Source organism: Rhamphochromis longiceps, linkage group LG15 (assembly GCF_057381845.1).
Source record: "Rhamphochromis longiceps isolate RC_006_pf linkage group LG15, R_longiceps_female_GT1.1, whole genome shotgun sequence".
Lineage (NCBI taxonomy): Eukaryota > Metazoa > Chordata > Actinopteri > Cichliformes > Cichlidae > Rhamphochromis > Rhamphochromis longiceps.
In genome coordinates, this window is record NC_140571.1 from 43,174,117 (window position 1) to 43,191,961 (window position 17,845).

General features: G+C 41.0%; 1 protein-coding gene across 12 annotated transcripts in view; it reads right to left on the reverse strand.

The window, feature by feature from the left end:
* Positions 1-17,845, reverse strand: part of ptprfa (protein tyrosine phosphatase receptor type Fa) — a 376,185-nt gene that overhangs the window by 256,851 nt on the left and 101,489 nt on the right. For all 12 annotated transcript variants that reach the window (XM_085382136.1, XM_085382135.1, XM_085382137.1 and 9 more), the window contains one exon: positions 17,602-17,776. In XM_085382136.1, the coding sequence (XP_085238262.1) occupies positions 17,602-17,695 (94 nt within the window). In that variant the 5' untranslated portion in view covers positions 17,696-17,776. The remainder of the gene's footprint in view (positions 1-17,601; positions 17,777-17,845) is intronic.

Sequence of the window (17,845 nt, forward strand, 5' to 3'; positions counted from 1 at the left end):
TAAAGCTGAAAATAATTAATGAAAAAAGTCACTCGCAGTTTCTTATGTGAAGTTCTTACACCATTGACATGTGTTTCTTTAGTACTAGTTATTAGGTAATTAGCTACTTAAGATGGTCAGCTGTCTCAGTCGAACTCTCTGTCCTTTACAATTTGTGCGTGTGTTATTGAAAATATATATAATTTGTTACATTGTGCGATCCTAGTTAAAAATAACTATGAATATAAATGTCACCATCGACGCTGTTACACTTACTGTATATGACATCTGAAGTCATAAAGTAAAGCAATAGGATGTAAACAATGGACAGCTGATGCAGGTGTGCCACAGGTCACATGACATTAAAATGACAAGGACATACAGACATGAGATGATGGCAACAACAAGCACGCGTGAAGCACAAAGTAAAAACCCGAGCTTGAGCAAAACAGAAGCACAACTAAAAAAGCTTTGAAACACGTAAAACAGCGACTGCAGACACCGCGGCAGGTCTGTTTCCAAAAACACATAAAACTAGACGTCTGAATGAGACTGAACAGGATCGTTTCACACATCTGTGTCAAAATTCTCTTTGTTTACTCTATTCTCTGTTTTCCTATTGTAAATAGATCCCATCAAAAATGCTCCACACCAGCATCGTGTTAGACTCTCTGTACTTTACTTTTTTTGTCATTTCCAGTCTTTGTGGCTCTCAAATGTGTGTGTGTGTGTGTGTCTTTTCCTTTTTTATGAACTACAGCAGAGCTCTATATTAAACAAGAGCAAGACATAAATCAGGTTTTGGACTAAATATTATTAGTACACACGTTCATTTTTGGATGGAACACACAGCATTGTTGCCAATATGAAAATTAGAGAATCAAAAAAGTGGTTGCTACTTACACCCTATTGTAACACTAAGTTTCAACATAGTGTTTTGCATATAACCAATGAGTCTGAGTCATAGTTATTAAGAAATCCAGCATTAAACCACCACAACACCACCCACACAAACAATCCCACCAAAGAAGTCATAAGTCTGTGGCCTCATTCCATAAATAGTTCTGACCTTCCTTGTAGCCCTCTCCAGGCAGGCGTTGCCGATTTGCAACAGTTAAAAACTAACAACCTGATTACCCCACATACATATTTTATGAGGTTTTTTTACTCAGAAGCACCACTGCAGGACTTGGTTGTGCATCAGCAACAAAAAGCTTAATTTGAGCCTGAGAGGGTTATAAAACTGGTCAAATAGAGAGTGACACTGCATATGAAGTGCAGTAACTACAGGCTCACCAGGGCTGGACTGGGCATCGGCACTCTGGACATTTTCCTGGTTGGCAGACGCACATTTGAGCCAATGACACAAACTGAAGGTCCACTGCACACCAATCAAATTTCTCAACATGACCGGCCCTCCCCCTTCACCTCACACACCTAGGTGCAGCTGAAAAGCACAACAGCATATTAGGCACACTAAAGGTAGAAAAAAAGAAAGGTCAGGGCTTGGGATGAATATTTCTGGAAAAAAAAAAAACTCTGAATTTTTTTACATTTAAGTGGCAAATTTAAGTTTTGAGCTTTTTTCACAGAATTATACCTGCCAAGCCCTTTTTTTGTAACTTTCAGTGGCTCAGTTCAATATGAAAGACATGGCAGTCTGAATGGGCAACATGAGTGGATGTGAAAAGCATCAGTCTACATTTCATCCCACTTTTCTGTGTGTGGTGGAGGGTGACAGCTCTATTCACTGGTAGGTTTGATGTCGTGTATCGTAGATCAGCTGAAGGTTTTGATCTGTATCGTTTAACAGCAACGTAACGATTTTGTAAGATTTCATAACAAACTTTAAAAAGCTTTAAAAACTCAATCACCTGATCATTAACAAACTGTAGTTAATTGTTATCTAATGAATAATTATTTTTATAACCGTTTCGTTATTATTGACGTGAAACTTATATAGCTTTGAGTTAATAATGATTACTGTGAGCCTGATAATCGAACCTTCTCTGCTCTTTGTGGATCTAGACAAGTAAAGTAAAAACATAACTTCTGCCACACATTATGTACAGATCTGACTTCTGAATTAAAGCCACATGAAATGAATCAGGACGTTACAAGAAAGCTTTTCAAATGTCACCTGCCGAGCAGTCTTTACTCCACTTTCTCTCATCTTCATCACCAATATTGTATTAATTTTACTTTGTTTGAATCCTCACGTTTAGACAATCAGTCATTTGTGAACCACATTGTGTGGTTGAATCAATAACTAACATTTTAAAGTTTACATCGCTGTGCGCCCACTAGTCCACTCTCCCTCTCTTACTTTCTTATGCATATTCAAAGATGGCTTGTTTTGTTTGGAACTGCAACACTGTATCATCACTATTACATCCTGTCCATCAAACCGCCACCCACACAGGCTACAGGCAAGAGTTAAATAAATACACCCTCAACACTCCAGAAGCTGCTTTCACAGGGTGGAGGAATAAACTCAGACATTATTTAAGAAGAAATATAATTAGCTCCATGCAAATATGCTCCATGTCAGACTTTGAAGACAGAGGCCATTTAGTTTCCAGTGATTGATGGAAGGACAGAGGAGACAGATGTTGACTACGGTGTGCGCTGTAATATGACTGATGCCAAGAGTCCTGATGTGCCCAATGACAAAGCTCCCACTCATCTACTCAACTCCTGTCCTATGGAAATATGTTTTTAGTGTAGGCAAACCTGCAGTTCAGCTCAAGAAAACTGCATCTCAGTTCTGGTCTAGTTTGTGTTTCACGCTAACTTTACCAAAGCCGAGCACCCGAAGGATCATATAGGACACCCTGAAAGGTATCTGATTCATTATAGCTGCAAAAATGGATTTAGATTTTGAAAAATGGTGCAGTGCATTGTTAAAAGTTACATTTATGGCAAAGAATTTATGAGATATTCATATAAAAGTGAAAGTTGCAGCTACAGTGGAAAACATGTTGTTGCTTTTATTATTTTGAAGATTCATTGTTGTTTTGATTTCCTTTCAGACCACAATCACAAGACATCAGACTCTGTTTGGAGGTTCGATTAAGAATGAAAACATTAGTCAAATTTTGATGCCAAAAATCTTTCATCTCTGGGTCACAAGTGGGAAGAAATCTCATTTTTATGTTAGTTTATGTTTTAGTTACCATCGAAAGTTTTGAGTAACTTTTTTATTTGAAAATCTCTGCAGAGAAACTTCCAGATGTTTGTCTTAGACAAAGGTTAAGCAGCTGGAAAATTACCCTGGAGAAGGACAATCTCAAATTCCCAGACTTAATGACTTAATACTGTTCCTAGGTCAGAGCTATTCTTCAGCAAAGCTACTCCTGAACCCCCCCTGAGTTTACAGCCCACTGCTTCGCGTCTCATTGTCACCCACTGCAGCACACTTGTCTTACAGGCCCGTTTCTCATTTGGGCTCCAGAATTTAATGGTGTCTAGGCATGCAGCCAGGCAGTCAAATGTTGTGTGAGGCGGAATAAAGCTGTGTTTCAGAGGCAATTCACAATGACAAGTGACAACAGTTTCACAAAAAGTGCCTTCCCCTCACAGAGACTCATTAGGCTCTGGAGTTGAGAGGAAGCAGCCATGCAAATCAACCTCTGATCAGTCAAAGTGACATATAAACAATCTGGCTTCTCCTCAGAAACACTGCAGTTCTCCTGCTAGCCTCCAACTGAGCAGTGGGCAGCTTCTCATGCACAGTTCTGGCAAAAAGCAATCAGTTGAGGTGCAGAGGTCAATGAAGTTTGTCTGAAATAATTGTCAGTACTATTATCAGCAGCATAAATTACAAGAATATTAATGTAAGTGGCATTAAAGCAGAGAACAGAGAGCTACTTTAATTTAATAGGAAGTGACACAAACAAAGGCCAGCACCAAGATACTGCATCATGATTAGAACCATACCTGCTAGGAAGTCTCTATTCAAACAGTACAGTGGTCCCTCGCTATAACGCGGTTCGCCTTTCACGGCCTCGCTGTTTGGTGGATTTTTTTTAACATCAATTTCATGCCGTGTCTCCTGTGCAGTGCAGAATTCAGCTTTTTTAATGTACATAAATCTTCAATCGCTAGCAGAGTGACTCTGAAGTGCTGCACTGCATGTTTGTAAGTTTTCTCCCCAACAAACACAACGGTGTGGATGAAACGCCGTCACCTGCGGGTTCCTTTGGTTTCGTTCTCTAATACTGGACTTCCTACGAAGGTTTGAACTGAGAGTTTAAACAAGAGAGAAACTGTTCGTGCCTGTCTGAGGAAAGTGCATAAGTGTGTAGTGACGGGTTTTACAGCCTTAAAACATTTATAATAATTGTAAAAAATAAATTGGCGACTTCGCAGATTTCACTTATCGCGAGTTATTTTTAGAACGTAACTTCCGCGATAAACGAGCAGCCGCTGTGTTACAAAATCCTTCTGACCATAACTAAATCACAGACCTCTTGGATGAGTTATCAGCATAAAGGTCTTTGTGAGGTTCATGCTTTGCGTTCTTAGTTTTAGGTATCACCCTTAGCATTTCCGTGTCTTCTTGTTTGTCTTCTTGGGTTAACTTTGACGCCTTAAAGTTTACTCTTGTTTTGAATAAAACGTTCTTGTGGCTTTGTAAATGTCTGATTCTTTCCTTTGTCCCTCTCCCTGCTCTTCTTATTATACCCTCAGGTTATTTCTGCCGTACTGTCCCGCTCTGTGGTGAGAATCAATCCTGTGTGTTGCCTCCCAGTCTTTGATAAGTGTAGTTCCGGTGTCCATCTTTCTGTCTCCATTTGGCTCCTTGAGTTGCTTTGGGTTTTATATTTATTCATTTATTTTGTTCAATTCTGACTTTCTGATGTTTGCTTTTCTTATTTATATGACTTTGGAACACATGGGCCACACTTGGGGAAGTGTCTTTGGGACTAAAAGTTATTGGTTTAGTTTTAGTCAGCAGCTGTCCCACAGTATGGGGAGCTCATTAATCCATTTCTACACTGAAAGAAAAAAATCGTCCTGCTGTGCACCCGAGACGTGCTTTTGTACTTTATTATTATTTTTCTTTGAGTGCACCATGTGTGTTTGGTTGCAGTTACCCATACAAGACCATGATGTGGTTTAAAGTAGGTTGTTTCTGCTTGAGGTTGTTGTGTAGTCAGTAAACGTGACCCGGTGTGTGATTATGATTAAACTGGATTGACAGATTGTGGATCTACGTTTTCACTGATTTGAGGATATATAGTGGATGTGACTGCACATGCACGACAGTATGAATGTAGTCTCACCTCCTGTATTTGAAAAACATAATAATTTAAGTTTATTATTTAAACTTTTGACGCTCCGACATTGACCTTCTGCCCATCTTTTACACGGTCTAACAGAGCGCTCCCCAACAGTTTTTGCTCCAAGGACGGTGTTGTGGATAAATACAACAAAATAAAACGACGCGACCGAGACAAACACTGTGGTGTTTTGTGAATATAACAATAAACGTGAATTCACTGTGTAATTGCGTGACTTTATTAGCAGCGTCCTCCTGAAAGACTGAGAGTAACAGCCTCCTCTCTGCCCCTTAATGCTCTCTGGTCGCTATGGTAACGCATAAATATTTCTTTCAAAATAAGACGCACAACTACAACACGGGAAAAGTGTTGTTGTATGTTTGCAGCTAGTGTCAGTGATTGAAAGGGTTAAAAACACTGAATACTGGGTACCACTCATAAAAACAAATGACAGCCTGTAAATAATAAAAGGTGTCTAGGTGAATGACTTCCCATGATGTTGTTATCCGATACCACATGAAAAGCAATCATATATCAACAGAAGTAGAATATTTGCTTTGCCTATGAAGTGAACACACGGTGCAGACGATGGAGGGCAGAGCAAACATTTGCTCATTGGCTTTCACAGCACAACCCCGCGCCCTCTAATACAGACAGTTCTGCCAGTTCTGCTGACGGGCCTGTCAGCAGAACTGGCAGCCGTGTACCACCCGTACCTTCCAGCATCCACGGTGCAGCTGAGAGAGCAGGAAGCAGTCTGATCCAGAGCCATGAAGACATAAAGCAAACGTGAAGAGTTCCCTCACAGCTCACACGTACAGTACAACTCCATGCTGAAAAATCTGACTGACACATTTTGGATTTCTTTCTCTTTTTTTTTTTAAATCATCAGCCGCGCTTTTAAACCAGGCATGTGAAACTCAGCAAAAAATGCTTTGTTTACACCCAATACGTTGTGACGTTTGCGGGGTCGTTATCGCGGCTGCTGTGCATGTGTTGGTACACTTGATAATCCTGTAACGCTAACGGGACAATCGCCTTCTTTTTTGTTTTGCCAGGAGTACATTTTATGACAAGATGCAATAACAACAACAAAAGTGAAAGCAAATGTTTTCAGACTGAGCTAGGCCTAAATACTGTACGTTTGCAGTCATGGTTAATAAACAGTGACCCAGAGCACTTGGAACATATCTCCAAGATACATTTTTGTTTTTTAAGGAAAAACAGTCAACATTTGCCCTTCATTACATGGTAATCCATAAGTCAACCCTCTGCCAAAGACAGCTTATCTTAAAAGAGATAAAGCTTTACATTCTCACGGACCAATCAATTTACGCTCTTGTCAATAGCTGTTTGCCAGCACACACCCTGCAAACCCGATAAATTCAACCAGGCTGAGGAGCAGCGTGAATGTAGCAAACAGTTAGAAATATCATCACTCAATAATTAACTGAACAGGTGCAAATGGACTTTTAAGACGTTCTTTCAGGAGGAAGCAGATTCCAAGCTGGACTTTATAAATCTTCTACATTCACATGTGTTGCATAGTCGAGACTAAACTGATCATTTTACTCCACTGTCTAAAATCGAATCCCAGACAGCCTGGCGGAGTCTTAGTAATCTTCCTTTCTGTTTGGAGAGCTGGATGCAGAGACACGGCTGCCACTTGTGTTTGTTCTTATAAATAATACATAGTTCACCACTGCTTCTTGTTCATGACCCGCAAAATTGCCTCCCACACAAGTACGGTAGCAGTACCCACATGCTGCATGAATGCTGGGAGGAGGGAGGCAAAGACACGGGGAATAAACTGATTCTGTTTTTCTAATCATTATGTGTATGCGACCCAGGGGAGTCTCGCATCTGAGCAGAGCTGGGCAGGAAGAAAAGAGAGGTTAGAGCAAGAAACCCTGCGTGGAAAAGACCGAGCAGCTGAATAATGTCAAGTGCACTAACATGTTTAATTGAGTGCCATGAAAAATTATTTTTCATATTCTTTTTCTAATTTGTGTGTGTGATATATATATATACACACATACATACACACACACACACACACACACATACATACATATATACATATTTATATATATTTATATATTTGCATTTTTGTCACACGTTTCAGATTTTATTATTAGGCTTGTAAACACAAGATGAAGTTTTTATATGTGGATTTTGTTTATTTAAAAAAAAAAGGGATAATTCAAACTTACCTGTTCAGGTGTAAAAAGTTTGTTTTTTAAGCCCTACAGAGGTGGAGTTTCCAGATCATTGTGCTGCTACATAGCAAGAGTGTGATTCAAGGGTTGAACCAGGACATTCTCCTGGTTAAGAGCAGAATTCAGGATTTCATCAATGTTGGTAAATCGTGCAGATCCTGAAGCAGAAACAAGCCCAGACCTTTACACGACCACCACCGTGTTGGACTGGTGATGTTCCTTTTATGAAATGCTTTGTTCGTTTTATGCCAGATGTAACGGGACTCAAACAAAAAGTGCACAGAATATTTTCCAAACGTCCCAAATAATCTGAATTGAGCCAAACGAGTCGTGTAGTTCTTTAGATATTGTGCTGGATTCTTTTGTGACCTCATGGATGAGTCATCAATGCCTTCTTGAAGTAACTTTAGTAGGTCAGCCAATCCTAGGAAGGTACGCACCAGTACCAAGGTTTCTCTATATGTGGTTCTCACTGGAGTTCACTGGAGTCCCAAAGCAAATGGTTTTGTACTCCTTTTCAGACCCAAAAATGTCAACGACTTTGTTTCTCAGCCGTTTCTTCAGATTGCAGCATAATGTACAATAATAACTTCTTCACAGCACCGTGCATGAGATATAACTCCTCACTGCTGGAGAAGGGAAATGATCAGAATACCTTCCTGATTTAACAGCCTCAAATACACGAGGTAAATATTTATCACTCTAAAATAGGAATGCATTGGTTTTAACCAAACTGCTGGGACACAACTCTCTCTTGAACCTACTACAGAGAAGAACGTTAGTATTGCAATATTTTTAAAAAAAGTAAATGATTTACTACAAGCAAATAAAATTTGTTCCAGAAAAATATATATACATATTTCAGACTGGCTCACTACATTACCAAGTACATTATTGTAACAACTAAAAGTTTTAAAAAATTATAAAATGAGCAATTTTCTAGAAAAACTGTTTTTAATATTTTTAAGAGTTTTTTATTAGAGCTGATTTTTAAAAATATATATTTTCTGAAATAATATCAAATTAGAGAATAAAATTTCCATCTTACAGTCTGATGATGTGTAAAGTATTTGCTCAGTAAGACTTTGCCAGTGTCTCAGCTCTTGTGGTCTTAGTTTCACTGAAGCATGAAGCCTGGTCCATTGCTAATAACCCAGAGTCTGTGCAGTATGTTAACATCATCGTTCACACGTGAGCCTGAACACAAACACTGATTGTTACTTTTCAGAAAACAGGAGTCGTGTTCACTTTGTCTGACGTTTGCGTTTTTTGTGAACTAATCCATTTAAACATCAAAGTCAGAAACGAACCAGTCGAGGGAGCTTTAGACAAGCAATTCCCTTGTTTTGTGGCGTAAAATTACTGTTTTGGTCAATGGAGTCTGGCATGTAATGGCTTCACTTCCTTGACAGAAAGAAGATGAAAATGTTCTAAATATAGCGTCCACTTAAACTGATATTGATTCTTTGTGCATCTACAGCAGTAGTTTTTGTGCTCGCGCCGGCTCGGCTGGTGTACCGTGAGCTACTGCAGGTTACTTATGCCCATTACTGAAACTCAGAACAGTTCAGAACATTTATGCTCCACAAAACTGTTGTTTCAAATTCATACAAGCGTCAAACAAGATTGCAATTGCATCAGAGAATGACTGCATACTTCTGTGACCCACCGGTATAGTGATCAGACCGTGTCGCTCATTGGCTTAAAACGTTGTATTTCTCTAATAATCTCTGTATTTAAATGTTCGGGAACATTTTAAAGTTTTAAAGCAGATACACTTAAGTATCTGCTCTTCAGTAAGTAGTCAAACCTGCACGTCCAGGCTTGGAAATGTGACAATTTGGCAAAAGGTGCAGCTGAAAGAAAAGTTTTTGATACTTCTACATAAATACTTTGGAATAATGCTTTAAAGAAATCAAAATCAAACTAAAACAGAGTTCGCTCTAACGTACGTTGTTTAGAAAGCAAAGGTAATTTTGCACACACGGTGTTATTATGAGTGAGTCATGGAAAGATTCTAAAAACAGACTATGATGAAACTTTTATTGCTTTTAAAAGACTTTGTGTTGAGCTCAGTCTGGGTTACTTTTTACATCAGGTAGTTATTTGTGCGCAATCATTCATTAAGCAGCCTAATGTTTTGGGGGCACTGTTCAAATCTTTTCATTATATGGTGAAAATAAGCCACAGACTCCTTCCATGCGGAGAGCTGACGTTTGACATGCAACCAGCTTACAAAGACATAATATCGCATGGCTTATGTCTTTTCCTTTGAAGGAGGTCGTTCTCAGAATCAGAATCAGAATCAGAATGGGTTTATTGCCAGATGTTGAGGTTTACAACATTAGGAAATTGCTGCGGTGCTTCAGTGCAAACAATAAGAATTAAAGTGCTATGTAGAAAGAAAGATATGTGCATGAGATATACATGAGATATATACATGAGAATAAGAATTAAGAGTGCTACGTAGAAAGATATATACATGAGTGCAGGTGGTGATCAGTGCCAAACATAGAATGATGCAGTGACACAGCGTAGGGTCATGTGATAGTGGCGGGGACAATCATGTGGTTATTGTTCATGTGTCCAACAGCAGAGGGGAAGAAACTGTTCTTATGGCGAGAGGTTCTGGTGCGAATGGACCGGAGCCTCCTGCCTGAGGGGAGCAGGTCAAACAGACTGTGTCCAGGGTGAGAAGGGTCAGCTGAGATCCGGGCTGCACGCCGCAGTGTCCTGCAGGTGTACAGGTCCTGCAGAGATGGGAGTCTGCAGCCAATCACCTTCTCAGCAGAGCGCACAACACGCTGCAGTCTCTGTTTGTCCCTGATAGTGGCTCCAGCGTACCACACGGTGATGGAGGAGGTGAGGATGGACTCGATGATTGCAGTGTAGAATTGCATCATCGTCCGTGTTGGCAGGTTGAATTTCTTCAGCTGCCTCAGGAAGTACATCCTCTGCTGGGCTTTCTTGATGACGGAGGTGATGGTGGGCTCCCACTTCAGGTCCTGGGTGATGGTGGTACCCAGGAAGCGGAATGAGTCCACAGAGGTGATGGGGGTGTCAGTCAGGATGATGGGGGGGAGTGGGGCTGTGTGCTTCCTGAAGTCCACAATAATCTCCACTGTCTTCTGGGCATTCAGCACCAGGTTGTTGTGGCTGCACCAGGACACCAGACGTTCAACCTCCCTCCTGTAGGCAGACTCATCCCCGTCAGAGATGAGCCCAATGACGGTGGTGTCATCTGCAAACTTGATTAGCTTGACAGACTGGTGGGTGGAGGTGCAGCAGTTGGTGTACAGGGAGAAGAGCAGAGGAGAAAGAACACAGCCCTGAGGGGAGCCGGTGCTGATTGTCCGGGAGTCCGAGACATTCTTCCCCAGCCTCACGTGCTGCTTCCTGTCCGTCAGGAAGTCAGTGATCCACCGGCAGATGGGATCAGGCACATTCATCTGGGAAAGCTTGCCTCGGAGATGGTCTGGAAGGATGGTGTTGAAGGCAGAGCTGAAGTCCACAAACAGGATCCTGGCGTAGGTTCCTGGGGAGTCCAGATGCTGCAGGATGAAGTGTAGGGCCATGTTGATGGCGTCGTCTACAGACCTGTTGGCTCTGTATGCAAACTGCAGGGGGTCCAGGAGGGGGGCCGTGAGGGTCTTGAGATGGGAGAGAACTAGGCGCTCAAATGACTTCATGACCACAGATGTCAGAGCCACAGGTCTGTAGTCATTTAGTCCAGTGATCCTAGGTTTCTTGGGGACAGGGATTATGGTAGAGGACTTGAAGCAGGCAGGCACATGACATGCCTGCAGTGAGGAGTTGAAAATGCCAGAAAACACTGGGGCCAGCTCGTTTGCACAGTGTCTGAGGGTGGCAGGAGACACGCCGTCTGGGCCGGGAGCTTTCCGAGCATTCAGGTTCTTAAACTGCTTCCTCACATCTGCTTCATGAATATGAAGAGTTGTGGTGGGAGGAGGTGGTGTGAAATCCTCTTTTGTGTGGGGTGAGGAGGGGGGTGTTGTAGGTGAACAGTTTGAAGGTGGTGATGGCTCTATGGAGGGGGGGGAGGTGGGGGAATGAGTGTCCAAAGTGCCTCTATTGTTGGGGTCGTTGGAGGTGTGAAGGCTGCCTGATGGCTCGTCAAAACGACAGTAGAAGTCGTTGAGGGTGTTGGCCAAGAGCAAGTCATCAGTGGAGTGGGGGGTTTTAGGCTTGTAGTTGGTGATATTCCTAAAACCTTTCCACACAGAGGCCGAGTCATTCTCTGAGATCTGCTGCTGCATCTTCTCAGAGTGCTGATGTTTGGCAATGTCCACTTCCTTAGTGAACTTGTACTTGGCCTCTCTGTAGCAGTCTCATCAGCACATGTGAAGAACATTTCAGTATTTGATGGATTCAACTAATTAAAATGACAATTTCTATTCATCCATCTCATTTACAACCCCTCACACTGCATCAACAGGGAGATCTATTGCATCAAATCAAGTGCTAATGATTCCTCCTCAAACTTAATCAACAAATGATAGGACTGTGTTACACTGAGTAGCCAACTGTGCACAGAAGGAAACAGTCGCACAAAATGCAATATTATGAAGTCATTAAGGTCATGAAAACTGCTGCGCAGCCAACCATGCACAGCACAATACTGCAGTGCATCTGCATTTTTCTTTGAGAATATTGGAATCATAGGCTTCTTTTTCTTTTTCTTCTTCCACGCCCTTAATTTGAAGGCTTATAAAATGTAATGAATGTTCCTTTCACTTGATGACTCCATCCAGAGACATGCAAGTCATAATACATGAAACAAATATGTTTTGGTCATCCACTGTTTAAAGAAGGTGTATGCAACACTTGGTGCCTGCATTCTTTCAACAGCCAGCAGGGGGCGACTCCTCAGAAAGAGGTCTGAGTCTATCAAAGCCGGTGAGAAAACAAGCCTATTATTTATGTCCTTGGTGAACACTTTCCTGATTCGTTTATGGTCTCAATCTTCAGCTTCAAGTCTTACTGACTACAGCATGATGTTCATTTTGTGCATGATGTCCCACTGATACTCAAACAGATGATCTGTGTGTGTGTTTATTATTCTCTGTTTGTTGCAAAAGATGATGATGTCCAAAAATCATTAGTCAAGGTTTAAAATAGGACATTGCAGAAGAATGGCTATTAAAACCATCCTGATGATACACAGAAGTGCACACAGTATGGAATGAAGAGGCCATGGTGCTTTTTGTTTTTACCCTGTAACTTTCCTCATAAAGCTTTGACTGATGCTCCATCAATCACCGTAACGACACCCGTGCCACTCATTCGACTGTGGCCTACAACTGAACCCTAAAATAAACATATCACATTAATTTTGATGTGAAATAAAATACTGTAAATTTGTTAGCTGGCAAGATCGTGAGTTCCTTCATCGAGAGCGCCGGTTGATTCCAGCAGCATGTAAAATGACTTTTGTGTATTTCAGTGGTAATTTGGGGGAATTAAAGGGTTTCCATTTCTGACACAAACTCCATGAATCAGGTTTAAATGGTTTTAATATGGTTTCATTAAAAATCTGAGAAAATCTCAATTCTTTGTGAGCAATTAATGATTCTCATTTTCTCCGGAGTGCTCACACTGGAAGGTAATTACTGACACAGCTCGCTGATGAATTCCTATCTGCAAATTATAAAGGAAAATTATAAAATGTGCTCATTGCAGCCATAAAGCAAATAGCCTTGATAATGAACCTGTTGTCGAGAAACACTGCCCTCCACGGAGCTCCTCCTCTGCCTCGGAGACCTCCGAAGCATCAGCCTGCCCCTGCCTGGCCTAAATGTAGACCATGTCTCCTGACATACATGAACAGGGTCTTTGTGCTGCTGTAAGAGCTGTGAGTAAATGCGCTGGTTGTTTCACAGAAATATACAGAGAAAGTGACTTGTTAGAGCAGCTTTGATTATAAGATTTGCGAGTTTGATGCACAGAGATCTGCAGATCTGAAAAGACTATTACTGAGCTCAACTTTACGGCCTGGCTGGCCTCACACGCTTGACTCTGTAATACAGTGACTGTAAATTGGCACGTGTAAAAATGTTGTATACTTTCAGAAGAGGGTTCGTGACAGCAGTGTCATGTGACTGGAATAATTCTGTTTCATTTGGTGAGGTGACATGATATGGCATTATAGTCATTTATGTGTGGAAGCATCACCTCCTTTGCACCCCCTGCCTTGTGGGAAACACTGTACAATGTTGCATCCAAAAACATACCATGAAACTCTTTAGATTTACAAATAGATCGATGAAGATCTCCAAAGCCATAGTTCGTACAGCATATTGTGCAGTGATGTTTAGTAATTTTTCTGATGCTGTTACTGTAGCTGCCTCATTTCCCTTTATGACTGGACTAATACAGAATTCCAAATGTTCCTACTTAACCTTTCACCTCTACATCCTTTGTCCTTCTCAGATCTAATGCTGTGCTGATTACACATGTATGACTGGGTTCAATAGGATTCTAAAGGAAGAACAACATAACCATTATCAAATTAAGTGGAGTCTGCTCCGTGCATGCAGAACATTTTTTAGTCTCCAAACCCCACTATGACCCCTCTGCAAATGAAATGCTTTTAATGTTGACCTTTTATGTTCTTCCTAGACATTAGTGCAGAGTGGGACAAATATACTGCAGAAAGTACCTGGGGCTAAATATAGGTGTAGACTAAAGACCGCTTTTTACTGGAGGACCTTGTTTAGGGATGTTTTAGTGGGAGACAAAAAGAGAGTTTTTCTGGGGTAGATACATCTAAGTGGCCATGAAAAAGTCCGGAGTCGTTTGTGAGGCTAAGACATGTTCTGGCTAAATTCAGAGCAACATCTTTTTAAATGCCTACAACCTTTAGTCTTCTAATCTCAAATCTAACTTCATCAAGTGAAACGTATGTCAGCTAACCCAAGCAGCAACCATCTCAGTTCCTCCCATAGTTGTTGTTTTTTAATGGCTCGTTTGGAGTTGCTGCTTTGGTCAACCACAAAATCATAACGTCGCCTTTTCAGTTGAAACATGAGGTAGAGTTTTGAGCTTGTGCTTCTACAGCACAAGCTTTTATGTCTGTCTTAACCATGATCTCTACGAGCACGCTTCCTTAGCTGTGATCAGAATAATTATACGTTTTTATAAGTGCTTTTACGTAAAGCTCTTTTTACAGGATACTTGTCAGATTATATTGATAGCGACTGAGTTTAGTCTGTTCCTTCCCATTCCATGCAAGGCCACCTGGGTTGGCTGGAAGACTGTTTACTTAGCCTGGCAGGGCGAAGGACACTGTCTCAGCTGAACTCTGGACACGCACACACACATATACACTGATATGCACACACTCATCCCCCCTCCCTTTCCAAACGCCTTCGACGCTTATTCCCTTCCGATGCTGACGGTGGATCAAGGAGACCAGCGCACGCAGGCCCGGATGTGCTGTCTACATCGGCTGTCTCTCACCTTTACCCCCCTGCTGCTTGTCATGTGTTTCTTTGGTGTATTTAGAGTTTTTTCATGTGCTGAGGTGTTTTTTCTGTTCTCAAACTGATCTCCCTGTTGGAGCTCAGTCTGGGGGGAGTTATTTTTTTCTCCTTATCTTTCCTCATGTGGTGCATTTTCCATTGTTATCCCTCTCTGACCTGTCTTCCCCATGTGATGTTTGTGTCATGTATGTATGGTCAGAGGGTAAGATGGCGCCGCCATTGTGTGCAATAGGTCAGCAGCCTTATGAAATTTCCCCTTGTGGGACTAATAAAGGTATATCAAATCAAATATGATTATTGCCTTTAAATGCACAACGTAGGGCTGTGCGATACGACCAAAACCTCATATCCCGATATCAGACATCTATCGTCCGATAACGATATAAATCACAAAAATGTAACATTTTCTGTAAACTCTGTGAATCTCGGGCAGCTCGACTTGTGTGAAGTGTTTCCAGCTGTGCGTCATGTAGCTGGAGTCGAGTGTTTTAACCGATGCATGAAACGATACATTTTAGACATAAGTTGTAACGGTGCCGTTTTCTTTGTATTTATTACACGGCGTGCTGCGGGGAGAAGCCTGTTCTAACGTTTGAGTCTATGGTTTATTTTTTAGCACCTGGCGGCTCTTTTTTACTTCTCATCCGTAAATAATCTGCTCTTTCACGTGATTCAGTTTATTTTGAAAAGTCTCAACAGGATCTTGAGCTTTATTGTGAAAGTTTTATGTGGAACATAAACAAGCGGACACGCGATGCTGTTACCGTCATTGTTGCTAAAGACAACACATAAAAACAGGCGCTTGTTCGTCCATAGTGTGGTTATATTAAATATAAGAGAAAGAGAGAACTTGAATATAGCCACTACAGTGACCATCAGAACAATGAGAAAATAAACAGGTTTATAAACAAAAACAGTTTATTTTGCGACACCACGAAACAAACGATAGCGTAAAATGAAACGATAGACGTTTTTATATCGACATCAGATATATATCGTTATATCGAACAGCCCTAGCACAACGTCTTTCTATATTTTTGCTCATTGGGTGTCTTTAGATTGTTTGGGTTTATATCTGTGGTAATCCAGGTTTTACCTCAGAAAAAGTGCCTTCAAATGAGTATTGATCTGACTTTGAGCTATATGAATAAAAATGGATTTCTCAAGACACATTTATTATTCACAAATAGGATCATTAAGAAAAAGGTTAGAGTTCTGTTGATGCTGTAACAAATGTCAAACTTTATCACTTCTACTGGATACTTTTATGCAGGCCTTTGATAGTAAATGCACCAGCCAAGCAAAACAGATGTTTGTAAAAGTTTTATAAGGTGTGAATAAGTTCACCAGTCTAAGAGAGACAGAAAGGGCCCAGGCCTTTCCTCTCTCACACAATCTCTCGATCCCTTTCTCACTTTCTTTCCTTAACTTTTGTTTTCCTTTGATTTGGCCTCAGGTAGAGTCGAGCTGGTTGACATTCAACACACAATAGTCCTGTGAGGAATGGTGTTTGTTAAAGGCAGCTGAAAAGAGAACGTCATGCTGCATGAAACCGCAAGGCAAACTCAAGAGTGAGGTCAGGTTGTAGGGCTGGATTTTTGTTACATGGATGCCAGAGTGATGCTTGCAGTTTGTTTTTCTATTTTTTATTTTACTTTAGCTAGAATACACAAAAAACCCAGAAAGTGGAGATGGAGATTGGGCATGGGAAGAAGTCATTCACTCTTTCTTTTAAATTGCGTCCTCTGCCAACATCACTGCTCTATTTTGCACTTTCTGACCACCATTAAAGTTCATTTTAATGGTACTTGGAAATGAAATGTTGTTTTTCAACTCTCGCTGCAAATAAGGACTTTTAGTTTTACTTATTATAAATTTATTACATGCTGACAGCGGCCAAAACAATTCTGGTATGCAACCAGATTTGTTTTTGCAATCCTTCCTGCTATTAAACAAAATGCATGTTTAAGGAAATTCCCACATTTAAGAGTTAATAAAACCTTTTTCCTTATTTTCTGTTATATATAAACTATTACATGCTCATATTAAACATTGAAGTCAGCGTATGTACAAACAATCCCTCCAACTCAAAATCACAGGCTTCACTGCTCTAATGCTTTTTTTAAATAGTTTTTTATACTCTTGACTTTATGGTTTAATATAAAGAGGAAATCCCTGACATGGGCATCGCAGACAAAGGAGGCCCATCCACCTCCTGTTCAAATCTTCTGTTTACCACAGGCAGTGGATCAGGAGAAAGCTGGTTTAAACAGGTGGACATCAGTAACAACTGGGCCCCATGAAGTTTATTGTATACGGAGCTAAAAAATAACAGAATAGTCCTACTTTAAAAATGCCCTTCAAACGCAGGAAAAGGTACAGGGTGTCAGCTTTCTGTGTGACGCTTTCATAATGTGAAATATGAAATCATGTATCAAAGCTGTTATATCAAAGCTTTTCAAAGGGCTTTTTCAACTGAGCAGTGATGCTGTGTGTCAGTCACATAACACATTTCCATTTGAAAGCTGTCTGTGCACACTTCCTGTCAGCTAATGGATATTAGCTGACAGTAAAACTGTGAACATGTAGGCACAGCTATGAGCTATGTGGACTCACTCTCTGTGTGAGAAGGAAGCACCAGTCTGGCCAGCAGCAGGAGATGAAGAGCTGCCCTGGTGAGAGGCGACAGACGTCTAAATCTAAGGTCCATGGTCCCACTGCTGGTAAACTCTCCTCTGGTGCTGATGCTGCTGTTAGATGGCTATGACCTCACAGGTTCATAGATGGACACCTGCGACGAGAGAAGACAAACCGATGTTAAAGTCAGAGGTTCAGTACATCAGTGTACTTGAGTGTGTTG